General features: G+C 31.3%; 6 protein-coding genes across 8 annotated transcripts; 2 read left to right on the top strand and 4 right to left on the bottom strand.

Annotated features, from left to right (window-relative positions):
• Positions 1–448: 448 nt before the first annotated feature.
• Positions 449–6,958, top strand: LOC128890497 (fibroblast growth factor receptor substrate 2). Its single transcript, XM_054149053.1, has 5 exons — positions 449–779; positions 1,002–1,125; positions 1,458–1,777; positions 1,867–2,249; positions 2,343–6,958. Exons 3-5 carry the CDS (start codon positions 1,469–1,471, stop codon positions 3,073–3,075), a joined length of 1,425 nt encoding a protein of 474 aa, XP_054005028.1. The 5' UTR covers positions 449–779; positions 1,002–1,125; positions 1,458–1,468; the 3' UTR covers positions 3,076–6,958.
• A 1,379-nt stretch (positions 6,959–8,337) lies between these two features.
• Positions 8,338–12,194, bottom strand: LOC128890494 (serine/threonine-protein phosphatase 6 regulatory ankyrin repeat subunit C-like). Its single transcript, XM_054149047.1, has 3 exons — positions 10,914–12,194; positions 9,776–10,119; positions 8,338–9,501 (listed from the first exon to the last, which is right to left on the bottom strand). Exons 1-3 carry the CDS (start codon positions 11,750–11,752, stop codon positions 8,939–8,941), a joined length of 1,746 nt encoding a protein of 581 aa, XP_054005022.1. The 5' UTR covers positions 11,753–12,194; the 3' UTR covers positions 8,338–8,938.
• A 470-nt stretch (positions 12,195–12,664) lies between these two features.
• On the bottom strand, positions 12,665–15,602 carry LOC128890511 (serine/arginine-rich splicing factor 7-like). 2 transcript variants are annotated; one of them, XM_054149077.1, is made up of 5 exons: positions 15,451–15,602; positions 15,192–15,357; positions 14,666–15,045; positions 13,040–13,263; positions 12,665–12,963 (listed from the first exon to the last, which is right to left on the bottom strand). In XM_054149077.1, exons 2-4 carry the CDS (start codon positions 15,198–15,200, stop codon positions 13,044–13,046), a joined length of 609 nt encoding a protein of 202 aa, XP_054005052.1. In that variant the 5' UTR covers positions 15,201–15,357; positions 15,451–15,602; the 3' UTR covers positions 12,665–12,963; positions 13,040–13,043. The 2 variants fall into 2 exon arrangements, with proteins under 2 accessions (XP_054005052.1, XP_054005051.1); XM_054149076.1 differs by having other exon boundaries at positions 13,040–13,275; positions 15,451–15,598.
• Positions 15,603–15,649: 47 nt separating this feature from the next.
• Positions 15,650–18,448, top strand: LOC128890492 (ribosomal RNA processing protein 1 homolog). The gene is made up of 6 exons (XM_054149044.1): positions 15,650–16,080; positions 16,167–16,390; positions 16,476–16,646; positions 16,731–16,913; positions 16,972–17,243; positions 17,316–18,448. Exons 1-6 carry the CDS (start codon positions 15,837–15,839, stop codon positions 18,205–18,207), a joined length of 1,986 nt encoding a protein of 661 aa, XP_054005019.1. The 5' UTR covers positions 15,650–15,836; the 3' UTR covers positions 18,208–18,448.
• On the bottom strand, positions 18,353–22,287 carry LOC128890501 (lysocardiolipin acyltransferase 1-like). 2 transcript variants are annotated; one of them, XM_054149059.1, is made up of 5 exons: positions 22,136–22,287; positions 21,774–21,962; positions 21,486–21,693; positions 20,761–21,381; positions 18,353–20,682 (listed from the first exon to the last, which is right to left on the bottom strand). In XM_054149059.1, the coding sequence occupies exons 2-5, from the start codon at positions 21,939–21,941 to the stop codon at positions 20,516–20,518; spliced, it is 1,164 nt and encodes a 387-aa protein (XP_054005034.1). In that variant the 5' UTR covers positions 21,942–21,962; positions 22,136–22,287; the 3' UTR covers positions 18,353–20,515. The 2 variants fall into 2 exon arrangements, with proteins under 2 accessions (XP_054005034.1, XP_054005035.1); XM_054149060.1 differs by having other exon boundaries at positions 20,761–21,327; positions 22,136–22,285.
• Positions 22,288–22,554: 267 nt separating this feature from the next.
• LOC128890504 (regulator of microtubule dynamics protein 1-like) lies at positions 22,555–25,260 on the bottom strand. Its single transcript, XM_054149065.1, has 6 exons — positions 25,030–25,260; positions 24,749–24,931; positions 24,490–24,675; positions 24,012–24,226; positions 23,708–23,946; positions 22,555–23,621 (listed from the first exon to the last, which is right to left on the bottom strand). The coding sequence occupies exons 2-6, from the start codon at positions 24,925–24,927 to the stop codon at positions 23,358–23,360; spliced, it is 1,083 nt and encodes a 360-aa protein (XP_054005040.1). The 5' UTR covers positions 24,928–24,931; positions 25,030–25,260; the 3' UTR covers positions 22,555–23,357.
• Between the last annotated feature and the right edge of the window lie 703 nt (positions 25,261–25,963).

Genomic DNA, 25,963 nt, shown 5'->3' with positions numbered 1-25,963 from the left:
ATGATCAACATCTCATTGGTTCGCTGTGGATCGAAATGTTAGTGATCCTTATTCCTTGAATTGATATCATAGAATTTATACGGAAGTTGAGTACATATTTGTTTGTGTATGTAAAACAAACAATATATCTAATAACATATTTAATATTTAGTTATAATGGTATCGCCATTCAGCGGTGAGAAGGTGGAACTAATTTTCAGAATTTAGTCAGCGGCCTCTATCGAGAAAACGCTCAAGTTTGTCCTCGAATAGTTCTTTTTTTTAACGCTAGATGGCGTCATTTGTATGTTTTTACACATTTTTTTTATTGTATGCAATAACAAATAAGTGGACGAGCAACGTGATATTAAAATTTAAATGAAAATAATTTTTTAATTCTTAACTTCTTTATTTTTTAAATATAAATTTCAATATAAATTGAACAATTAACGAACACTCAAAATATCACATATGTGTAATGTTTGTTTTACATACAACAAGCAAATATATATGTACATACTTATGCTTTCCTATAAATTCTGTGATATCAATTTGGGAATAAGGACCACTGATGTTTCTGTCCTTTTGCAATCACATGGTATTATTTACTTCGGTTTCATCTTTTCAGTGAAAAGACTGCAGAGATTGCATTACTGGCGCTATACTTGAACATGATGAATTCCTTTATTTACTTCTTCCACCTTGCAAAAATAGTTACTTTCCTACTAAAAAAAATGGAAAGAGTAGGGGAAATTATTCATTCATAGAACGTGAAAAAACCGTAATTCTCTTGCAAATTGGTAATTGCTGATAATTCTTTTTATACTTGTGTACATACGTAAATGTACACATATACATAACATATAATAGACACGACGTATACATATTTACAATAAATTAGTAAAATATAATAGATTTAATCAATGTTCCAAGCATAGCTATTAATCAAATGTGAAATATATGCTCGTAACGTATGATTTCAGATCGTAATGAATAGTTTATTGTTTTTTTTTACTCTGCAGCAACTTCAAGGAAGTGGAGATTAGTGTGCGGCAGTGTTATGTGGAGAGTGTGGTTTGTTGTTTGTAAAAGGACGAGTAATTCTTTTTAAGAAACAAGCTGAATGTTTTGGATATGTCGCATTTGGTAAGTTATGTAAATGTTAATAAAACATCCTCAGAAATTTACCCGATTTTGAAACGTTAGCCTTGTTTGATCGCATATCGTCGAACTTGCATTAAGTTTCCTTTCGTGAAATTCTTCTGAAATGTTTGTTTTTAAATTGTTTAATGTTTACTATTACTTCGTTATCGTAACTGCTTCTGTTTTATAGTTACAAATAGATTATGTTATTTCTAATGTAAATTCTTACGAATTAGAGACAAATGTAATTAATGATATGCATTGCAATCTATTTTATTCATGTGTAGAATAACATGACTGCAGCAAAAGTAACATTGTTTATTTCTTTGTTGCAGAGTAAAAAAGAATGGGTTGTGTCAATAGTCGGACAGACATTAATGATCTACATCCGAATGTTTTTCAAGTGATGAATATAGATGATTTAGGTAATTTAATTACACCTGGACGTTTAGAAGTTACAGAAACTGATATTGTGCTTTATCAACGTGGTAAACAGCCTATTAAATGGCCATTACGTTGTTTGCGAAGATATGGTTATGATGCTGAAATATTTAGTTTTGAATCTGGCAGAAGATGTATTACAGGGCCTGGCATTTATGCCTTTAAGTGCCGTAGGGCTGCACAGTTATTTAATCTTGTGCAAACAAATATTCAGGCATGTTTTTTTTTTATTAATCATTAGTAGATGTTTTATTTATTGAAATATGTATGGATTTTTAAAATGTTATCTAATTAATGCTTTAGGTTTGTAATAACAGTGGAGAAGATACAATGTCCAGAGAACTTTCAGTTGCTTCTCATGCTGTTCCAACAGTAACAAGAGTGACAATACCAGTTGAGCCTAATTATTTGGATCCAATACTGAATAGAACTAATAATCGCGTGGGTCCCAGATTTGTTCATAGTCAACAAAATGGAAGATTAGGTAGCGTGGGAAGTAGTACTGGTCTTATATCACCTCCTGGAACCATAGGTTCTCCTTCACCACCTCCTGTGCTGCCACCACCCCCACCACCACTCTCTCAACCACATCCGTCCTCGCTTTATGTCAACGAAGAGATATTGTCCTCTTTGCCATTGGAACTGGAGCATAATAATAATAAAAGCCTTACAAGAGCAATACAGAGGTAACTAAAATTTCATATACATATTTTGATACGCATTATAATCTTCGTATGTTAATTACTCGTTAATATTAATAACATTTTATTATTTTCCAGACCTTGTACAGTGAGTAACTCTATATCTGATAATGGCTCGGCATCGTCGGAATTAATATCCGTGCATAAAAATTCAGAAATCGCTTCTCAAACAAAGTCACAGCTTCCAGTAGCAGCTTATATGAATGTAGATATTAATAGCGATCTTAGTCCACTTTCTCCAACTCATAGTGTTTGCGAAGTAATGCAATTTAAGGAAGACAAAACTGATAATAATGAATCTGGACACGCCTATATGAATATAAGTCCAGGTCAGGAACATACAGAATCTTTTGGTGCTAGACCACGACCTTCGCCATTGCCATCTATTCAACCTGATATGGAAGAAGGAACGAGACATTGTTATGCTAATTTAGAAGCAAGTGAAATCGAAAGCTTTAGGAAAAGGTTTTCCGGAGTATCTGTAGCTGAAAAGTCGCCTTTGCCGCCATCAACGCCTACAGGTGGTCCAATTAGAGAAGTGAACTATGCTGTATTAGACCTGGATACAAAGGATGTATCAATCAATTCGCCGTTGGATGGACCTTCAAATTCGACTGCATCTCCTCCAGAGTCTCCAAACAAGCTGCAAAAAGGGTATGCTACAATAGATTTCAATAAAACAGCTGCTCTTTCTCATTCGGTTAACCCAAACCTTGTGAATGATAATGAGGGCTCAAGGAAGACGCGTCACAATTCCACGATTAGTGACTTAGCAGCTTCTTGTAGACGTAGTTCATCTGTAAGTGAATGATCGATTTTTTATTTTACAACTGTGCCTGTATAATAAATATTTGTAGCATTTTAAAGAAGAGTAACATGCTTTACTTTCTCATTAAATTCAAATATTTACCTATATAAAACCAAAGAACAGACATTAAATTAGCATATAGACACTTCATCTAATATCGATGAAACAAAAATGTAGCGTGCGCGAAGCACGGCGTATTCTATTTGGACGTTTAGTTTTTGATTTGTCGTAAATTATTTTAGATTTTATTATTCGTATAATAGAACTTAGTTTTTAAGTTTTTTTTTTAAGATGCACAATACACGTGGTACGTCACAGTATTTTTAAAGAATAAGTCTCTTTTCAAAGTGCTGTTGCGGTGCACAAGCGAAAAATCTTTTTTATATAATATACAAATATGTTTATAGAACATTCTAGGTAAAATGATATTTTACATTGGCTCCTGTTGGAGAATTGGAAGCTAAAGTGCCCTAATTTTTCTTGTATCATAGGAATTGAAGAGGCTCAAATAATCTAATTGAAATAAGAGTATAAAAGTACATGACATTATAACATAAAAAAGATGGTGATGACATCGTATACAATTTTAATTGATTACTTTTAAAGTAATCTCTTAAAATCTAACTATGACTATTAAAGTATATATTAATTAAAATAGTAGAGATAAATAATAAAACGTATATATGTGCATGTACAGCTGTATAATTTCGTTAGTCTTTAATACTTTCGCTGCCCCGACAGTCACTGGTGATCGATCACATCATTTAAGTATCTTTATCTTTCATACTACAGTTTAATAGAATGTTGAGTACAAGTTTAAATCGCCCGTGTAGCGGAAGTGTTAAAGATCAAATTTTAGGATGCACAATTCTAATGGAACATTATCTCATCTTTAAGTGCAGATTGGTTGAAGTTTATATGTTTGAAACATAATAAAAACATATACATATATTTCAAATATATATCATCTGATACATTCTGTATATTTATATGATAGGTACACCAGAGTGTATTCTCGGTGTATGACAGACTTTTAGAATTCCAGGACTTTCTCACTACTTGAAGAAACATATATTTATAATAATTGTAATTTGTACAAATTACTATACAAATAGAAAATATTTGTTTAGTACTGTTTTGCACAAATCTTGAAAATATCAACGACGTTTTATTAGGACCTATTATTGTTTATTTATATAATAATATTTCCTTGGTAATTCAATTTTGATAAAATTACGTTAATTCAGGCAACTTTCTCTTCCAATAGCTCCTAATATGCTCATGAAACTGTAAATTTCTCTATGAAAAATACCAATATTATACGTCTCGGAGTAGAAAATAATTCGTTATCGAAGATATCGATAATCGAGCATGTTTATGCAATATTTTACATAATTGAAGCATAGTAAAAATTTAATTATACTTAGGTTGTAGGAATCGAAATTTTTCGACTTTTCTTTAAGCATTTTTGTATTATGCTCATACTCTATAGCATTTAATTAATATAGTTTACGATCGATAATTATTGTTATTATTGTAGTTGTTGATTAAATTTGAGTACTAAATTAGCAAACAAATTTTAAAATGAAGAAGATTATAAAACTTATTGTTTGATATATGAGTCGATATTTATAATTATTTTTAATCTTAATTTTGCATTGCACCATATTTATTACTCAGTTTTGTTAGCCTTTTTCTACTATGAGCTACTAAAGTTTAGAAGGGGCCAATCAAAATAGGGTAACAAATATGGTACATTGCCAAGTTTACAACGGTAAGAATATGATTTTTCTTTATACTAAATATTTCGAAAATATAGTTACAATATAAAAATACGAGAGTATAATTAAAGTCATTTATTTTTTACATGGTCATGAACATGTTTAACAAGATGATGAAACAATTTAATGCTCCTAAATGATATTCTTTAAAAAACGGTTATCCATTGAATGCATAGTTCTTTTTATTTTTAGCAGAAAATTGCATGTTACAGTACAATTTTAAATACATATTGTAGTAACGTGATACTAGAAAATTCGTAGCGAAAAATGTGTCTAATTACATGTTGTCTCATGATATTGACATATTCACTGCCATAATTTGACACCTGCCCCCTCCCCTTCCCCAAAAAACAACTTTTACAAATTCATTGACAATTATTGATGATACTTTGCGTTATGTTTTTGTCATATCGCGATGAAAGTAAAACTTTGTTACAGGTATTCACGATTGTACATACTTTGTATTAATAAGAAATGGTAGTGAATAAGTTAATATAATATACTGAAACATTCTGCTTTATTATATCATAATTTTATATGGAAACGTTTGGCCTTATATACAGATCCTATATCATTATTTGATATACAATTCAAATGCAGAGTACACTTGGAAAATACTGTTTTGCAAGCTTATGTATATTTACAGCTTTGTATTTAAATACTAATATTAAGTAAAAATCATCAGGCCTGTATGGAAGAATGAATGTTTTCATAGTACATCTTATTGTAGCATTATCTAGATTGTAGATGTTATTTTAGCAAATAATTGCGTATTATATGCATTCAGTGTGCATTTTAAACAGCCATATCTCTAAAGCCAAAGAATTCATTTTTATTAACTGGATATATATCCTCGTTCGAATTGTTTTCTATTCTCGCATCTTCATTTAAAAATAAAAGGTAGACAAATATTGTTCCTAAAAAGATTTGAGGATGTTATATTCTTACAGAAAATTTTTAATCCATCAATTACACATAAGTTGATCAAATAGTTTAACGTTGATTGTAAAATTTATACAAGTGAAAAAAGACAACATTATTTCGTAAGCTGCATTTCCTTTTTGAATTTTCATTCTTAACAAAGTAAACTTAATTCTTTTTCGATCAGACGAATTTATATTTCATTTCAATTTGTTGCAATGAAATTAACCCGAAATATAATTAATTTACCATCTAAAAATAAATGGCATGATAGATGAAAAAGGAATACAGCTTACTTAAATCATTTTACACATATCTGTGTGATATATGTATATTCTATCGAGTATAACATCGAGTGTGACTTTAAAAAACAATGTATCGTACTTCGTAATATTAATGAAATATTACCAACACAGAATTATTCATCATAGATATGTGTAAATGTGAATTTATCTTTCATTGACAATAGTCAATTTTCAAGCTTCGGAGAATGACAGTGTGATATTCATAAAAACAAAATTATATTAAATTTTGTATTGTATTTCATATTTTATATTAAGCTTTAGTCAGAATCTGAATTTCTGAAAGTTTCTTATGAAGAACAAAGATATTATAAATTGTTAAAGAAAAAAAAAGAGATGTTGCAAATAAAAATGTGTGAACAGAATATGTCCACATTTCTGATAGATCTAAAACAAAATAGTTGTGGTAATAAAGAGTGCCAAAGGAAGATGTTTATTTCGTTAGTGAAAATTCGAAAGTACTAAAAATTCTAGTACAAGAGGTTATACATTTACGAAGATGATTAGAAAGTATTGCATCATTCTTCGTGCATGGTACAGATGTCCATAGAATTATACATCGAATTGAATGTAAAAGTAATGTAACATGCGAGCGTTTAATTATCTATAATATAGATACTAGTTTTGTATTATTGCAAAGATATAAAAACTTATCACCGTTTTTAAATATGGCAGTATTATATCAGGCCAGTGTTTATAATTTGTTAATTTTCAGGAAGATACAGAAATTACTAGTTCTACTAAAAAAAAATCGAAAATTAATTAATTTTCGGAATACGGATTTAATTCTGAGAAGTTTAGAATATTGAAATGCAAATTTATTGAATATCTAATGCAACGTTTCGTAATTTGTATTTTGTAAATGTGTGAGCTACTTTTCGGAAAAATTCGAAGTACTTTTTTTATTAAACAAATCAAAATTGATAAATCTAAAACAACTTGAGAAATTTAACTTTTGGTTGAGCCTTCAAAGTAGAAAAAAAAAGAACGTTGCATTAGAGATTGTAGACATCACATACGCAAAAAAAGAAGCAATTTTTACATAGCAATTTTAAAAAAGAAAACGCGCAGTGTCAAATATTGTTGGAATGCATTGACAGAAAGGAGTTGTAAATAAGTGTGACGCAACGACAGATTGGGCAAACATGCTGAACGTGCAATTACCGAATGCGATGGCTGTGAAGTATTTAATTCTTCGACTGTCATTTTATAATTACATTGGAAACTTTAAAACTGCCAAATATGAGACAGTAAACAAATGTGAAGAGATTAATTCGTTACGTTTCGATTCGTTACATTTTACAATTTCGACGAAATTTGTCTTTCTTAACACTATCAACAACAAAGAATAAAATACACTTGTAAATAAGAAAATAATGATTCATAACATTATGCAATATTTCTTTCAAAAATATATCCTGAAAAAATCTGCTGCCTAACATACAAAGAACAATAGATCGCTAGGTAAGGGATTGCTAATAAATCGTATTATTACTTAATATGTATTTATATAATGTGTTTCATCAGGTCTAGGATGACAATATTAAATTCTTGCAATTAAGGCAAAATCATTTTGAGAAATATTTTTGTTTAACATGTATAGTCGAGATTGAATGTTCATATATATACTAATAAATAATAATAGTTAAATATTGCAAGTTCTTTTCCAGATTTATTACCCTTTTACATAATATTCTATATAAGTTCTTGTTATCAGTTCTTTGTTTATATAAATTTAAGAATAATTTTCGTATACTTACCTGCACTTGTTACCGAAAAGGCATTAGCGATTCTATTTTCGTATGGAACCATGATAGTCGAAGAATTAATAATGTACATTATTGGAATGAAACATTAATTACTGTATTTCCCTTTAATTTAAACCGCAATTAGAAAATATAACGATAATGTTTCACGAAGTCTCAAAAGATTTATTTTTATATATGTTTTTTATGCCAAGGTAAAAATCAGTAATTTGGACTTTGTACTTTGAAGTCGTTACGCAACTTTTTTTTACGTGTATTAATTATTACCAACTTATATTTTAATAAATATTGACTCTACATCGTTTCGTATATACTTGTATATAAATAACCAAAATATTATTATTTCATTATTTTCTCCTTTATAATGGTTTATGTACGTTATATAAAATATACAGCATTGTTATTTCGATTTGTGCATTTATTTCTCATAGAAAAATAATATCATAAAATAATTAAGCATAACTCATAGAGGTACATTTGTAAGATAATACGAAAGTTGATATTATTCCTTTATTTAAAATGTATATATCAGTATCACACAGTCTTTAAAGTGCAGTTTTAACCACAGCCAGAAATCATGGCATTCATATAGTTTTAATTAGTTCCGTCGAGTTTCGAATAATCGATACTAGACAGTATTGAGCAACAAGCGAATACTAGTATTTATCATTTGACAATAAAAAAGAGTATATCCAGCCCATACAATTGGCAATATAACATTGTAACAAGAACTTATGTATACTCAACGAAGTCAAATTGTACTTTAGATTTCGGAATACTTCGAAATCAGTTGTTGTTCAACATTACTTTAACGAAGTTACAAAATTTCCTATATAAATGAAAAAAGGATTATACAATTTTTATATGCAACATATTTTAGTAGCTAAACTTAACAATTGTATAAACCACGTAAAAAAATTAACATACATCTAGTCGATGTTACTTTAATTACAGCATCAAAGCTACCTAAATATATTAAATGCTTTGACACCATTAAACAAACAAAATTTTATTTATTTAATTTTAGTATTGAAAAAAGAACTCGATCAGTTTTACTAGAATAACGATCTATTAACGAAAAATAATTTCGAAATAATCAAGCAGCGAGCTGTCGACGTCTACTCAATTCGTGATCTATTAGAACAGAAATATCAGGATGACGATGAAGAGTCGTCGAGCAATAGTGGACTGTTTGACTTGGATCTGCTCCCGCTTTTAGCAACAGTTTCACCGCATTAACAAAGCCACTTTCCGCAGCTACTTGGAGGGCAGTCAACCCTTCGGTGTTTAGTTTCTCCAACTGGGCGAGAGGAGACGTAACTAATAAAGAAACGATTTGATGAAAACCCCTCGCAGAAGCTAGATGCAACGGCGTGTTACCACCAGCATCTTGCACGCTAGGATCTTCTCCTTGGTCCAATAACTTTGCTACCATGTCAGCATAATTCTTTCTAGAGGCGATATGCAATGGAGTTTCGCCGTATCGCGACATTATACCAGTCGGTGTGTGCTGTACCAATAAAAACGCTGTGTTTAAAGCACCGCACTCGAGACACTCGTGCAAAGGAGTCTCTCCTCGATCGTTCTTCAATGCCGGATCCGCGCCAGCAGCCAACAAAGTCTCGATCAAAGATTCGATTTCAGTTCTGTGGTTATTGTCTGCAAGAAAACAATTTTACTTTAATCAGATGACTCGTACAAACAAAAACAAATCAGGATAATCTTGGGAGCGTACAACGCTGTAAGGCAAAAGTGAAATTTCTAGTAGCAGTCGATCAGTTATATCAAAACGATAACGAGTTACATACTAATTTATTATTCTAAGCATACGAGTTTCATTTTACTTTTAAGGTTTAAAGTGAAAATACTATCTATCTAGAAGTGGATATATTATTATCCGAATTTTGTTTAATGAGCACGAACAAGACTGTACCGAAGATAGTGGAAGAAGCTAAAATGTGAAGCGCGCTACGGCCTTGGTGATCTTTCGCGTTAACAGGACCAGCACGCGCTAATAAATCAAGCGTCTTCAAAGCGGCATCAAAGTTATGATGGAGATTCTTCGATCCTTGCGCATGTGCTAATTGTCGAGTTAGTACGTGTAACGCTGTCAATCCACCGCCAGCTTCTTTCACGCCTGGAGGACAGCCATACTTGAGGAGTTCTCCCACGAATTGTAGCACATTCCCTGGTCCTCCATTTAAAATCACTCTGTGAAGCGCCGTTTCACCGCGGGGGGAACGCACAGCTGGATCGCATCCGTTCGCAAGCAATAAACTACAAAGCAACAAGTTTTCGTTATTGCACTCCATCGGCCATCAGCTTCTTCCTCGTCGAACTCTAAACGTTATCGTCGATAGAGATAGAAGTGTAGTTTGAGAAACACTGGCCTATAGGATAATGTAATGTGCTACTGGCTACGATCCTGTATTACGCTCTACAAAATTACCATTACAAAGAGTTACGTTTCACGTGCAAATCTCATCTCATAAGACAGGATCGTGATGTTCTTTCGGGAACGCTGAGCCTCTGAACATCTGGTTGCAATATGGGATGAAAGGTATAGGAAAGCGTGTGAGCAAGTATGGTTTTCACGAATATTCATCGGGTTTTTTTTGCAACGTAAGTGTCTCGAGAACAATTCGTCAGCGGTTTATACACCACGGAATATTTTTTTTTTCGACGTCAGCAAACTCCCCAGCGAAATTCAGTGGTCAAAATTAGAATTCAGTAAAATCGATAAAATTAGAATCGTACAACTTCTGCCGCGCGATACTTCAATTTTTATGATGTAAAAAGTAGCTGTACCCTGTAACTTATTAACTGTCTACTTTATCGATAATATTATTTTTAACGAGATTTATTTGAAACTTGTGTATTACGTATCCGTCGTTTGACATTTCTGTCTAAATAAATATTCTGCCCCATTCTGTTAGAGAAGAAGAACTTGAATCTCGGGAAAGTATCGTTGAGAAAGTGGTTTCTCAAGTCCGGAAATTTCTCGTTCGAAAAGATGCGAGATTTCATGCGTCTCTACATACTAAGAATGTACAATTGTTGAAATTTCTTACCTAAGAACGGACAAACAATGATTAGTAGCGGCCACTAACAGGGGTGGATCACCTGAAACATTCCAATCCGGTTCGTCCAAGTTTTGTAGCGAGTCCCTTGCAAGAAGAGCTGCAACACTCTTAGCATCGCCAGCACGTACAGCCTCGTGGAAATTTAGCTCACTTTCTGGATCATAAATCTCCTCTAGGTCATTTGAAAAATCTGCACCCTTCGGCAATCCGTTGCAAACCTCTGGATCATTCGTAAAGTTCGTGCTTTCTATAATATCGTTCTGAATAGAATTCTGTAATTCTTGCATCGTGAAATTATCATTCGAGGATGCATCGGTTCCACGTGTTCCCGACATTGTATTTTCAGGATCACTCTCAACGAGAAGTGCATCGAATCTTGTTGATACGATCGAGTCAGAGGACGACTTTGCTCCACTGGATTCACCGTTTCTCGACACTTGACTGTTTCTAATATCAGTTGCATCTGCAATCGCGTTTCGATTATCGTCGATCGTCGGTACAATATTTTCGTCTCTTTTCAAAGATTCGCTATCCTCGGAATATTTCTTGCATTCCAGTCTTTCCATATCTTTGCCTTTTTGCTCGAGGAATGCCGACGAGTCAACCGATATACAAAGCGTAGATCTCTCCTGGTTAACAGGGATTTCTTTTTGATCCTGGCCACCTGTTGCAGCAAGCTTCGTCATTTCCACACAAGTAATTTCGGTGTTTTCCTCGCGCATCGTTTCCTCTTTCGTATTTTCCGATGCTTTATTGTCTATCGTGCTTGTCTTCTTCTCTACGTTCTGTTCCTGGGTTACGGGATCGTTCGTGTAAGCAGCAGTCATTGTGACGATTGTTGCTCGCCTTTTAATTGAGCCTGATTCTCTGGTAATTGGCTCGACGCCTTTTAACAGGAGTATAGACCCACACCGCGATCTACTTTACTGATAGCATTGCTTATATTTTTCTTTCCCTTTTCTTTCTTTTTCTTTTAATATACCTGTTTCTTCATTTCTCTGTCGGTGTCGGGAATCAAGTGTCAGTTATACGATCAAGATATCAGCGAGGACGAATTATGAATGTCTACGCGTGAGTCGAGTGCACAACTACTCATAAACGGACCGACGAATCACGAATACGTGACTGAAAACCAAATGAATCTGCTTACGAAGCGTCGCTGCAGATCACTATGCTTCCCTTTTTCTCAACTTGTTCTTAACTTCCCCACTTACTCCTTACCCCACTTCTTCAAACTATCCTGTAGTACATCCAAGGAATTCATTGGGGCAATCCAGAAAGGCCGCCGCTCACTAAGCCGCTCAGTGAGCGTGTTTAGTACCAGTGGCGCCATCTGTGGCAAAACGCCCAAGTTTGTAGCGAAAACAGTTTCCATAGTTGCTGATAGATGGCGCCATTATCTAAAAGGTCGATAATTTATGCTGTATTAAATAAATATGATAAAAATGATCATTGAAACGAATACTGCAGTGTTATAAAGCAAAGAATCGTATTAATTATGCATTTATGAAAAATAAAGAATAATTTATTAAAATATATCAGTGGCGTCATCTTACAAAAATACCGACAACTATTTTCACTACAAACTTGAGCGTTTTGCCACCGATGGCGCCACTAGTTTCAAAGCAGCTCGCCATCTAGCGGAAATAGTGGCAACTACTGTCGCTACAAACTTGGGCGCGAAAAAGTCAATTCTATTTTAAAAAATAATATAAATTTCAAATAATAACAAACATTAGTACACACATTAAAAAATTGTTTATTAAATGTGAACTTGAATGAACATAGTTGGACGATACAGTGTATCAGGATTATTGTATTTATACAATACGAACAAAAATATAACAAATTTGAAATTAATAAAACGAACATTCTTCTTTTTCTAAATTTCATATGTGATTTGCTAAGAAGAAAATGCACTTTGATGTAACATAAAAAAAATCATAGAAAATTATACTTCTAAGGGTGACATAATTCTTATAGCTTTATTTTATTAGCTTCTGAAAACTGCATCTTGTACTTCCATCAAATGTGTTCACTGAAATTTAAAATAATAAGAGTCAATTGAATTACTACAAGTTAGTAATCAAAATAGCCATCATCTTTATACACACCATTTTATCTGCTGCGGGATCTAGAAACAGATTTAGATCTTGTCTTGCGTGGACTGCGATCTTTGGAACCAGATCTCCGTTTATTACGAAGCTTTTCTTTGTTATACCCGCTTCTACTGCGAGAACGGCTACGGGATGAAGATCTTGAATGCTTGCTCCTTGATCTTGATCGAGAACGTGAACGAGACCGTGATTTTGATTGCGATCTTGATCGTGAATAAGACCTGGAGTGGGATCTATAATGAATATTACATTAGGGCGACGATTATATTCAAAGTGCCTACAAATTTAAGTTTTACTACTCTTTTATTATTTAAAAAAATGTTATTTTATGTTAATATTATTACGTAAAGTTTCCTGTTTGTTTTAAGAATGTGTAATATAGAATACATTTCGTAAAGTTTCACAAATAATTCGTACGACAATGGGCTTGCAAAAATGTGACAAGTATTCAGGAAAAATTTAATAATTTACTTCATATTTAATATTATAATATTTGCTGGTATAAGAATTTATTCTAATTTCGTAATTTACTTGCTACCTACACTGCTTTCCATTTACTTATTTCCCTTTGCTTAAATGCCAATTATATTATATGTATATATATATGTATACACATATATACATGTATATATATATAAATGCGAACTTTTTTTCTAATATTAACTTTAGAAACAATTATATTCATTTCTGTTCAGTATATATATTTGATTGTTCTACTTATATACCGTCTTTTGAAGTTGCTTATAGCAGACAGTTGTAGAGTATGCAATGGTAATGCCAGGAAGGGGAGAACGGATGAGCACTTATGCAGATGAAATCACGCGGAGGTCAGATGTACGGACGAAGAGTGGCTAGATGAAGATGACTCAAACTTTGTTTCTCGACGACCAGTAGGTCTATCATGGCAATTAGGTAGAAACGGTAACACGAGTGAAGAACATCAAGGGTACCGCAAGTGCTGACGTGCAAAAACTTTCAGTTTAGGGTGATGTCAATGCTCATTGGAAGTATCGCAGTGCGCAGAACTAGCCACTCCATCGGCCCTGTTTCCCTTTTTTGCTCGTAGAATGTAGAAGGAAACCCGAAGTACGTGGGTGCTCTACGCTGTAACTACGCAGTGTCACAAAGTGAACCCAAGGCGAATCTCGCGAGAATCTCGGTAGCAATGCATTTCTCATGCGTATGCCTGTTCAGCCGCATCTCCTATAAATAATGGGCAGTATTACATCGGTATCATTCTTGGTATTTTAACCAATTTTTTTTAGAGTATAGGATCTTCTTATGTATTATGAAAAACTTCTATATACTATGATATATACATAAGTTTCTTCATATGTGTTACTTAAATTGACACTAATCTTTGTGTAATTTAATAAATAATTTACATCGCATTAACAAAGCTATGCTATTAAATGTATTCGTATTATAAAATGTTCTGCTTACTTTTCAAATTTGAGCCTTACGTGAAACTTATCATAAATGTTAGTCACATTGCACATTTAAGCATACGTTTCTTAAATCGGATTAATATACAATATATGTCATATATTTCTTGCTTACTTGTCTGATATGTTTTTGCACGCCATAAAATATCTAAAAAAAATACATGTATCGTATACTTACCGTTTTCTACGAGAACTTCTGTGACGAACGCAATCTCTAGCATAATGACCTCTTTCGCCACATTCGTAACATCTGTCTTCAGGGTGAAATAATCTTCCGAAGCCTCTTCTAGAATAACCCCTGTCTCTTAATCTTTTTCCATTGGATGGTTCGACACGAGCTCGTCTCCCGCATATAGTCCTTCCATCGAGTCCTCTTACCGCATCTTCTGCATCCCTAGCATCCTCGAATTCCACAAAAGCAAATCCAGGTGGATTTCTAGCCACCCATACATTTCTCAGTGGTCCATAATACGAGAAAGCATCCTCCAATTCCTGCTTTGTCGCGCTGCTTCCTAAGTCTCCTACATAGACTTTACAGTCTGAAGGATATCGCGACATCTAAAACAAATGCATTTATTAAATGTTTATCGTTTTATTATAGCAATGATAAATACAACAAAAAATGCGATATTCGTTTAATCTTTGTGATTAAATATTTAACTCCGTTAGAAGCAATGTGCGATATATATTTGAAAGAATTATACCTTATTCATTATTGCTGAATTTATTAAACACAATTGCACAGTGACGTATTTCACAAAGTATCCGATTTATTTTACATTCCGAAGAGAAAAATTATACGTCAATTTTTCGCATTTAGATATCGATTTCGTTGAAATATAGGGGATGACTCTCAAGCCCAGGTTTTAACTGTTTAAAAGTATAAACGTAATTGATTAAAAGTGTTTCACTAATCGATATATATATAACCAATGTGAGTAGTTTAATTTAAAAATGATTTACACGCAGTCCTCTCTTCTTCCAAATAAATAAACGCCGAGTCGGGGAAGGCGAAAATTTCTTAATTAACACATTTATTCGTTATTAATTCGTGCAGCAAGAAGTAGGTAACAGTATTTTATAGATAGCTGGTAGGATATTGGTAGGACTGGAACCAATGAATTCAGGAACCATCAGGGAACGACTTCACGTTACTGTAAACTGCTGTAAACGAAACCAAGTTGCATCTCTCTTTGGTTTACGTTCTCGACGAAAGTTAAATGGGATTTTGGAGCTCGTGTAACTGTGATTTGTGTTTATACAAAAAAAGATACGAATTGTAAATGAACAACTCAAAATTAAATTGTCAACAAGAGTAGCGTATTTAAAACGGATTGTTATTCGTACGAATGGCGGTTAAAAAAGTTCAACGGCGCACACGTGCTCCGCTGCAAAAGTCTATGCAACGAAAGTTGAAGATTAAAGAACAACAAAAACCAATAAGCGAAGTGAAGAAAAAAGATAAAAAAGCTGTAATTATTGCTCAAGAAATTAAATTTGCTCGTCTGTTATCGAGTAATGATAAACGTATTCGAGATACTATACTTAAAAAATTAAAGAAATGGTTGACAGTTCGTTCGAACAGTTCCTTTGGTAAGTTTATTAATACCATTAATAAACATTAATAAAAATTATAATAATTATTTTGCAAAAGCATTTAAAGCATACTTCGTTATTAGCATTTACAGACACAGATTTTATGCGATTATGGAAAGGATTATTTTATTATATGTGGATGTCAGATAAACCTTTAATTCAGGAAGAAGTAGCAGAATCTATTAGTAAAATTGTACATTGTTTTAATGCTAAAGATGTAGTAGTACTTTATACCTACTGTGCTTTAAAAACGTTAAGTACAGAATGGTTTGGTATAGATCAATATAGGTTAGACAAATTTTCTATGGTAAGAATTAAAATGTATTGTACTTGTGAAATTTGTACATAGTTACATCTTGAAATTGTATATTCTTATATATATTTGTTTACAGCTAGTTAGAAGAATAATACGTCAAACTTTTGTAAAATGTAAACAAAGTTCATGGGATATGGAATTCATAGAAGACATTTCTGAAATACTTGAAACGCTTTTAGTAGACCCAAAGACATGTCTTGGTTTTAGCATGCATTTAACAGAAGTGTTTTTAGAAGAACTTTCAAAGGTATATTATTTGTGAAAGTAATATTCATAAGAGTACTTATTGTAATTTAATCTTGGAATTTTACATTGAGTATTGTCTTTGTAGATCAGTGATGGAGTCATATCAGAAGATATAGTCACAGAACTTATAAAACCATTTGTTTCATATTTAATAATCATGGATGATGAAAGACAAATTAAACATGTTACAAGACATATCTTTAGATATTTAATCATGCAATCGGATATTGGTATGGATTACATGGAAAAATTTCAAGCTTGGAAATCTGTGAGTATTAATGTTAAATTATTTAAAAGACAAACAGATAATGTCAATTTATTCATAGGCTGGGTTTCCTGCTGGTTCCATTGATGCTATGGAAAAAGTTGAAGTGTCAGATGGAGAAATGGAAGATAATGATGAAGAAGAAAAGTTACTTCAAAATCAAATGAAACATGATACAGAGAAACTATTGGATCCAAGAGCTGGAAGAGTAAATGTTGAATTACCACAAATACCTTTAAATGCTAAACAAATCGTTGCGCTATTAGTTCAGTATAAATTTCATCCCTTGTCAACGACAAAATCGCGTAGGCAACTTAATTGCTTCATCAGGGAGTAAGTAATGATTGCTTAATTTTCGAATATATCGAATATAATTTATTTATTTTTAATAAATTGCATATGTAGATTTACAGAACTATCGGAAGGTAAAATGCCGCTTGGTATTAAAGAAATAAGAATTCCAATTACGCAGAAGAAGAATACAGATACAAAATTAGCGGCAAAGCGTCTTCTGGAATTTGAAGAAGAATTATATTCAGATGCACCGCAAAGAAAACGTAAAAAAAAGAAAAACGGCCAATTCACGAAAGACGAAAGCAACGATCCTAATGGAAACTGTTCTGAAAATATTAGCGACGAAAATACCATATCGCAAATAGATACAATTGAAAATATGAAGAAGAATCGTTTAAAAAAAAAAAAATTTAAATCAAAGGAAGAAGTTCGCGGTAGTTGTAAAATAGATGTAAAAAATGATAATTGTAAATTAAAAAAAGAAACCTCGCTTTCAACTAAGAGAAGTAAAAAGACGAAATTTAAAAAAAACAAAACCATCTCTGTAAATACATTAAATGTTGATACACCAGTTAAAAAAAAAAAGATGACAAATATCAACGTTTGTGGCAAATGGGATGTTTCCGATAATATAAATACTTCGTCGATACGTACGTCATTGAACGATGAAAAGAAAGAACCGCATGTAAAAATTGTTGAGAAACTTGAAAAGAGTAACACCATCAGTGAACAACCAACGTGGTTGCTTCCCGCGTTAAAGAAATGGAAGAATGAAAAGATTAGTTTGAAAGAGCATCGTAAAGTAAATACTAACTTGAATGCGAAAAAGCGAGTGAAAATAGCACTTCAACGTAATACTGCTCAACATACATCTGAATACATTTTACAACTTCGAAAAAGTCCATCTATTCCATTTGACGCAAACAGGAAGCCGCTAGTAGGTGTACTGAAAGCAAGTCCGATACCTAGTCCAATTAATCCATTTTATAAAAAGAAATATTAATTGGAATACTTGGTACCCCAATAATGAAGTTATGTAACTAATTTCAAAATAAATAGTTTTAAAATACTGTCAAAGTATAAGTTTTATAGATGTTTACGTTTATCCACAGTATTTATTCACATGATGCTATTCGATCTATACAATATTGTATATAACTATATAACATTTATACAATGATAAAATTCTACATTAGTCACAGCATGGAATACATCGAAATGATTTAATTACTTTTTTTTATTTACATTTATTTTTCTGGAAATTAATAGAAGTAGAACTCTTATATTAATTGAGAACCACAAATATTTTTAATCGACACTTCTTTAGAACATACACTAATACACATATTTCTTTGGCACATGAATTCACTTTTACTTACGTTTATAACTTTTCTACCAACTATAGAAAAATAGATTTTCAGCTACTAATAAAAACCAAATTATCTAAAATTATATCTTGTCCTACACGTTCCGTTTATACACTTTACGTACATTTTGCTTCTGTTTAAAGCATTTTTCGGGTTATAATACTTTGTTACATAGGGAGCATTGTAAAGTTGTTCGTCAAATGTTGACTTATTTAATAAATAAAAGATTGTAAAGTTTTTAAATTACCTAACATTGTAAGTGCGTAAATATCTCATACTTTATCTTTTACGGAAACTTGTAATTTCTTGCAAAATAATTTTATTAAACGAATATGTATGTACATTTATACTTCAGAATATGAAATAATGAGGCACTAATTACACTGTGAATTTTGAAAAAAATTCAAAATGTAAAATCTTAATTCCATAAATTAAAATAGATGGCTACTGTATTCAGTGATGAGCAAAACTCTAGGCTTCGAATAAATCTGAAGTTTGCCGACATGTTTGTCTCGTTTCCTTCTTTGGAAAATGTTCAAAATAGTCTATATTTTATACATATCTAAAGAAAGTATCATTTTACGATTGGAACGTACACATTTACAAACAGTTTAGATTCTACCAACACATTTTTTAGTTGTGTTATTGTATTCTACTATTAGAACACAACAAGAACCCTTTTTCTAAAATCCATCATAATACTAACTACATTGAATAAAAAGTATTATAATATTTTGAACAGTAAACTCTCACAGATATTTGTACAACACGATCTTATAGGTATAAGGTACTATTGTAATATATTCAATTTAAAAATGTCTTCTCCTGGCATTAAATCAATTCTGTTGAATAAAATTCTAATGTTATGTTTATAGTCTTACCAATATCATTTAAATCTGTATAAAGTAACTACTTTTACATAAAATTTCATATACGAGCTTTACACTCAAGATGTTTTCAAATTACTGGAAGATATTTTCAGAATCGATTTTACTTATTAAAGTAACGAAAAATGTTTATATATAAAAATCCCTAACAACACCTTATCGTTCATTTATGTATAGTCTCTAAATTGAATTTAATATCGACTCTAGTTTACTGCAACAGAAATTTTTTTTTAATATACTCCTTTATTAGATTGATTCTGAAAAAATATATCGATAATATGGAAACACACACTGTATAAGTATTAATACTGAACGTATTAAGAGGATAACACCTCATAAAATCTGAGTTAGCAAAATATTTTTCTTTAAAAAATTTGTTAATTTGATTTTAATTTTAACCCTCCGTAGTTCACAATACATATATATGTAAAATAAGAATATACAATGCACTTATACTGTTAAAAAGTATATAGTAGCAAATTGTAGTTACATCAATAATTCCTCAGGCAAAAAAAATTATTGTTACAGTATATATAATTCTTCACTGTAACTAGAAATCCAAAATGTAAAATTTCTATAAAAGAAGGGTAATCTACAGAAGGTTAATGTTTGTTACAATGTTAAAAGAAATCCACTATAATTTTTGCAGTTTCGTTATTCTTTCCAGTTCACGTACTATATAAAATTCTTTGTTTTATAATTTTGAACTAGTATCGTTATTATATTATAGAATATAAAGTATTCAGTCAATATTGAAGATCAATTTTTCTTTTATATTAACTCATTTAGTTTTGTATAATACTTTTTACTTTATAAAATAAGTGTTCCCAAGTGTCACTATTTTCTGATTTAAATTCTTGCCATACCACTTACGATTTCTAATTTAAATGTTATTTTTCGTGATACCGAAAATTGTTAAAATTGAAAATCCCTACTTACATTTAAAGACTAGACAAACTATGTTATATTTAAAATTCATAAATATAATGAATATTTTTGAATTTTAAATACATTTATAATGACATTAAAGAAATAAATACCACTTACAAAAATCTTATTAACTACGTTTTTGTTTAAGGAAGTGAGTTTTCCAACACCAATACCATCCAGTTTCAACCTGATTAAAACCAGTACTGAAAAATGATAATGCAACAAAGAAAGATGATAGAACAAATGTCCATAATTGGAATAACGGTGAAACAATAAGCAAAAGAACTGCAGCACCTGAAATAAACAAGTTTCTTGAAGAGAACATTATCAAAAATAAATCGGAATAAATTTCGAAATATAATCAAGCGTCACCTGTTAAAATGCTCCAAAAATATAGCGCGACTTGCAAAGGAAATTGTTTTGTCAAAGGCCAGATATCAGCAGAAAATGATTTCTTGTCATAAAATTGTTTTAAAACTTCTTCTTTATCGAACCATCTTTTTTCCAACCATCGTCTTAATGTCGAATCATGCCTTGGCATGTTCGCCGAGGGTATTCGTTTAATATGAAAATGTACTTCATTTGGTAATTTACCTTTGATTAAATCTAGTTCAGATTGCGGAACATAATCAGGATACGCGATCGTTAAGTCGTAAACAGCGTCAACGTAGTTTGCTTGTTGAAGATGTTGAACTAAATAACTGAACCCTGTTGTTTTTGGATGAAGAGTAAACGAATATTGTGGTAGCTTATGTTGCAAAGCGTATCTGTCTGATTTTTCTTTACTATTTTTTGTGAGATCGGTACCCTCTGGAAATATAAGTAATTGTGACCGTCTATCCAGTGCTACTAAATAATCAAGGGTACGCGATAGGCGACTTTGATCTTCTTCCCAGCGTCGTGTTATATAAAGGAAGCCATTCATTTGCATTATCCATCCTGTTATACAATAGTTCTTTAAAATCTCCAATATCGTTTCATGGGATGTATGCTCTTTTTAAAAAAAAAAAAAAAAAACAAGGAACAAAATAAATAATACATACTAACACTTTAATACTATACGTGAAAAATGCATTTAATTATATGTTTTGTATTACCTGGACCAGGAATGTGTCGAATAGGATCTTTTAAAACAAATTTTAATCTATGAGTTGCTATACTGGGTAAGCATGCCTGGTACATAGCAGCCCACAAAAAATTCCAATCTACTCGTGTTCTGTGATTCATTACAAGTATAGCAGATTCAGTTGGAGATATATGGTCTCCCGATACCAAAATTTTTACACCAAACACTTTTAAAAGAGCCTAAAACATTTATATGACTGTTAACTTATATATGTAATAATTATAAAAGCAGGCATGAAAATGCAGTATCTTTTACTTACTGTGGAATAAAGTTCCCAGCAGGAAAATAAGAGGTCGTTACATTTTCGAAATAACGGAGGACTGAAGAATAACAGTGGTAACATAGGACAAGCAATAAATAAAAAGCCAGCCATTACACTGCCATACCATAGTCCACAATATAAAATGCCTCGTAAAAGTCCACGCATCTCAAAGTGTATTTTAGATATCTGCGAAAAATTAAGAATAAAACATTTAATCACATTAAGGAAAAATACATACATTGACAGATTCACAGAAATTAAGACAAAAAAATCACAAATTATGTTTAACATTAATGTGAATGAATTTAAAGAATAAAAAATACTATAGCTGTAATTATATTTTTAATGCTGGAATTTACCTTATCATGTGTATTCTGATTGAACCACTTTTTACAAGCTTTCAATGCTAACTACTTCTTTCTGAAATGTTTTCTCTGGCTTCTCTTCTATCTTACTACAGGGGCTTCACTGTGTTTCACCCCTTTCTCCCCATTCTCTACCCAGTATCCACAGAGTACTGGGATGCTGTATTGGACCATTATTGATCTGCTAAAACAGGGAGAAACTTCACAATTATCTACAAAATATAATTTTCATTCAAGTGTTATAACAAAAATATAAAGTTAAAAATATTGCAACAAGAATGTATAAATTATTATATCACGAAATAATGTTATTACCAGTTTATATTGCATCAGAGATATCCAGTTTCATTCCGTGGTCATTGTTTAAATGTGTTAAAAGATTCGAAATAATAGTAAATACTTATAGTGAGAATCTTGTATTTCATTTTTCTTTTCAATTACAGTTTTAGTTTTGATAATAAAAGTTATAAAATATATAAGGAAATATATATTGAAATGAATAATGGAATAACTTAACTAAGTCATAAAACACCTATCAGCAGTTTTATAAACCTGTCTTTTCCTGTTGGCATGTCTTGAGCAAAATAGAATCTATTTCTTAATTACTATTACAGAAATCATCGCGTATTAAATTAAATTGTACAGATAACAACAAAATAAAATTATATTTTAATTGCAATTTTAACAGGTACATTAGGTAAAGAGTATCTTCACCTTAAGACCGAAATTATTCGTATTTTACATTATATTTTAAATTCATTGGAATTTAATTCTACAAAAATGTATTCTTTTATATATTGTATTACTTAGAAATTGTGTAGAATAAAGATCAACAATAATAAATTCTATAAAAGTAACTGAACCCAGTAGCCTCAATTAATGTATATGCACATACAAAATATTATCTGCTAAGATGTACTAACAAAGTACATATTCCTAGTCATTTATGAAACTTCGTACCGCTATCATGCACGTTTCTATGTGATCTTTACAAAGATACATTCTTTCACAAAACTTCAATTAAGATAAAAGATTCATAATACCTGCTGTTTCTTATTACCTCCCTCCCATACTATATAATTGTTCATTAAGAAATATTTAATGTTATCGTTTATATTGATCTATAGGATAGGCTTTTTATTTTTATATATGTATATATCAGAATAGGATGATGATTATTAAATACGGATCGGATGTACAAATACGCTATTGTTTGCTATGAAATATATCCTGAATATTTGTTGAGAAGTGTACTTGCTTCCGCATGTACTTTCTCATCTCCAGCTGCCACTACCGGTTGATCCAATATTCCCTTTAAAGAATTAACTGCGCGCGAATATTGTTTTAAAGCGATATAACATTTGCTGATAAACAAATCAATTTGCAGAGATCTTTTTCCCAGTCTTATTGCTGTATCAAAACAAGCGAGTGCTTCATCGTGTGAAGCACTTGGAATTTCAGAAAACAATGTTGATGCCACCTACGAAAGTTAAAAGACAATTTTAAGAGTATTCAAAGATTACTCTTTCTACGTTCTAAACACAGTAGAACTATTTAATATTTTACCTTTCTTTCAAACCAACTTAAATTGGCTATCTCATATTTAAATCTACCAAGGAGATAATGCAATTCACAGTCATCTGGATGTATCTCTATGGCCTTCATAATATAATTCTTAAAACGATCACCGTTTTTTATTTTGTCTGCAGTTGCCAAGTAATCTCCATTTAATCCTAGGAGTATAGCATACCATTTAAACAACTCTGCATTTGGAATTTCAATAATTCTTTCACAATGTCCAATTCCTGTAATAACAAGACAATTTTAATTTCTGTTATGCTATAATATTCATGTATTTCTAATACTAGACCTTCAAGAAGTATCGTCCTTCTAATACTTTTATCAGCTGTAGCTTCTGCGTGATAATAACAAGCCCTTGCAAACCTCCATATTACCTCTACATCGTCTTGGTGTAAGTTTACCAGAGTTTGTAATTTAGAGTAAGTCTCAATATCAAAATCTCCATTTGCAGCTTCATCAACCTCCTTAAGTATTAAATCCAGGTGGTTCAACTCGTCTGAGATCCTGTATTACTGAACATATAATCTCTTCCTTCTACACTTTTTGAATAACTTTACTTCCGAAAATGATCAAACTCTAATTTTCCAAATTATTACAAGTAATTACACTTAAATAACGAATTAAAAAGTATAATTGGAATATTCTTAAGATGTTTCTTCAGGAAGCAGATTCACAGTTGTACTAGAATAAATTACAAATTCTCGTCCGTGTTATTTATATAAGTTTAACACATTTACATTAAATATATTTACATTTTTAAAACTAACCTTATCTCGTTTTCAGCGATAACACTTTCGCTATCAGAACAGTCATAGAACTCATCGTCTCCAATTTCTGTATCTGCTGTTGAAAAAGCATCTGTATCGGTCTCATCTGTTACAGTGTAAGTACTATCATTAGAAACAAATCTTCGTGAAATTTTTCGTTTCTTCTTTTGTTGACTCTGCTGTAACCTTTGAAAAATACAAAAGATACTATAACTATTTTTTCATATACAGATAAACATTTAATATAATAAATTATTACCTTAATGCTTCCAATTCTGCTTGCAATTCAGCAATCCTTTTATGTGCGGCATCTAAACTAGTACTTCCTGTACTATGTTGTTGATTATTCAACATGTAATGATAAATAAAAATGCTAGCTGCACCTACGACACCAACTGTTACACCAATGGTAGTAGCAATTAAATTTATATGATTCATTATGCTGTAAACATAGCATACATCAACAAAATGTATACAAAAAATGATCTAATATGATTACTACCTCGTTATATACACATTAATAAGAGAAAAGTTACGAACCTACAATTAAGATGATGTAATTATATCAATACACCGTTATTTTCGGTATTTTTCTTTATAAATTGTGTACAAGATGCATAAATTTTGCACATTCATTATTCACGGATGTCATGACAACTACGTGTGTAACGTAAGTATTTTATCATTTTAGTAAAATTTAAACGGTATTTCTTTATAATTCGTCAATAACAAAGAAATTGATGATCTTTTTTTCGGAAAAAAATACGTTAACCACGCGTCAGACAATCCACACACATATATATATATATGTATACAGATGCATGCCGGCAATTGAAAGAGGATAAACTGATCAAGACCAAGCTGACAGACTAGATTCAGAAAATATAAAACAGTTTATATACGGTATTAATCGTAACCTCCATTGTTTGACCATATTTATTAATCGTAAAATACGTTTTTATAAGTTCAAAGTATAAAATTATATAATACACAAATCATAAGTATATACTACAAAAAACTTTACATAACGAGCATAGCAATGAAATGCTTAGGTATTGGATATATATCATTAATAGCAAATTACAGTTTCGCTATTCTATTTCAATTGAGATTTACTTCGTTCATATAAATCAACTGTTAGCAAGTGATACAACGATGTACTTATACAATTATTTATTGTAGTAATATATCATGAAAGAATTTGATTATCCTACAAAGGGTTAATAATCGTACAAAATCTTCTTGCAAAAAGCAAAATAAGATGTGTAAGTTCGTAAAAAATTTAAACAAATTTATAAAAAAAATGTTGAATTGTAAAACATTACATTAAATGTATTTATTTATTTTTATACGCAAGCAAAACTATGTTCCTTCTGATCAGGATTTTATTTCATTTGTTTTTTCTCTGGAAACTCCAATGTTCTCTCAGAGAGAGAGAGAGAGAGAGAGAGAGAGAGAGAGAGAGAGAGAGAGA

This window comes from Hylaeus anthracinus, unplaced genomic scaffold (genome assembly GCF_026225885.1).
Source record: "Hylaeus anthracinus isolate JK02 unplaced genomic scaffold, UHH_iyHylAnth1.0_haploid 12000, whole genome shotgun sequence".
Taxonomy (NCBI): domain Eukaryota; kingdom Metazoa; phylum Arthropoda; class Insecta; order Hymenoptera; family Colletidae; genus Hylaeus; species Hylaeus anthracinus.
Note: the sequence above shows the minus strand (reverse complement) of the source record. Positions and strands in the feature narration are given on the sequence as shown.

Bases quoted from the DNA above. Each gene is read 5' to 3' on its own strand.
- LOC128890497 (XM_054149053.1), top strand. From the start codon at position 1,469: ATGGGTTGTGTCAATAGTCGGACAGACATTAATGATCTACATCCGAAT. The intron at 1,778-1,866 runs GCATGTTTTTTT...TTAATGCTTTAG, and splicing joins TTGTGCAAACAAATATTCAG to GTTTGTAATAACAGTGGAGA. The intron at 2,250-2,342 runs GTAACTAAAATT...ATTATTTTCCAG, and splicing joins CTTACAAGAGCAATACAGAG to ACCTTGTACAGTGAGTAACT.
- LOC128890494 (XM_054149047.1), bottom strand. From the start codon at position 11,752: ATGACTGCTGCTTACACGAACGATCCCGTAACCCAGGAACAGAACGTA. The intron at 10,120-10,913 runs GTAAGAAATTTC...GTTGCTTTGTAG, and splicing joins CATTGTTTGTCCGTTCTTAG to TTTATTGCTTGCGAACGGAT. The intron at 9,502-9,775 runs GTACAGTCTTGT...GTTTTCTTGCAG, and splicing joins AGCTTCTTCCACTATCTTCG to ACAATAACCACAGAACTGAA.
- LOC128890511 (XM_054149076.1), bottom strand. The intron at 13,276-14,665 runs GTAAGTATACGA...TATTCATTATAG, and splicing joins AGAAGTTCTCGTAGAAAACG to ATCCCACTCCAGGTCTTATT.
- LOC128890492 (XM_054149044.1), top strand. From the start codon at position 15,837: ATGGCGGTTAAAAAAGTTCAACGGCGCACACGTGCTCCGCTGCAAAAG. The intron at 16,081-16,166 runs GTAAGTTTATTA...CTTCGTTATTAG, and splicing joins TCGTTCGAACAGTTCCTTTG to CATTTACAGACACAGATTTT. The intron at 16,391-16,475 runs GTAAGAATTAAA...ATTTGTTTACAG, and splicing joins GGTTAGACAAATTTTCTATG to CTAGTTAGAAGAATAATACG.
- LOC128890501 (XM_054149059.1), bottom strand. From the start codon at position 21,941: ATGCGTGGACTTTTACGAGGCATTTTATATTGTGGACTATGGTATGGC. The intron at 21,382-21,485 runs GTAATACAAAAC...TTTTTTAAAAAG, and splicing joins TCGACACATTCCTGGTCCAG to AGCATACATCCCATGAAACG. The intron at 20,683-20,760 runs GTGACGCTTGAT...TGTTTATTTCAG, and splicing joins TTTTTGGAGCATTTTAACAG to GTGCTGCAGTTCTTTTGCTT.
- LOC128890504 (XM_054149065.1), bottom strand. From the start codon at position 24,927: ATGAATCATATAAATTTAATTGCTACTACCATTGGTGTAACAGTTGGT. The intron at 24,676-24,748 runs GTAATAATTTAT...TATTTTTCAAAG, and splicing joins GCAGAATTGGAAGCATTAAG to GTTACAGCAGAGTCAACAAA. The intron at 24,227-24,489 runs GTTAGTTTTAAA...TCAGTAATACAG, and splicing joins ATCGCTGAAAACGAGATAAG to GATCTCAGACGAGTTGAACC.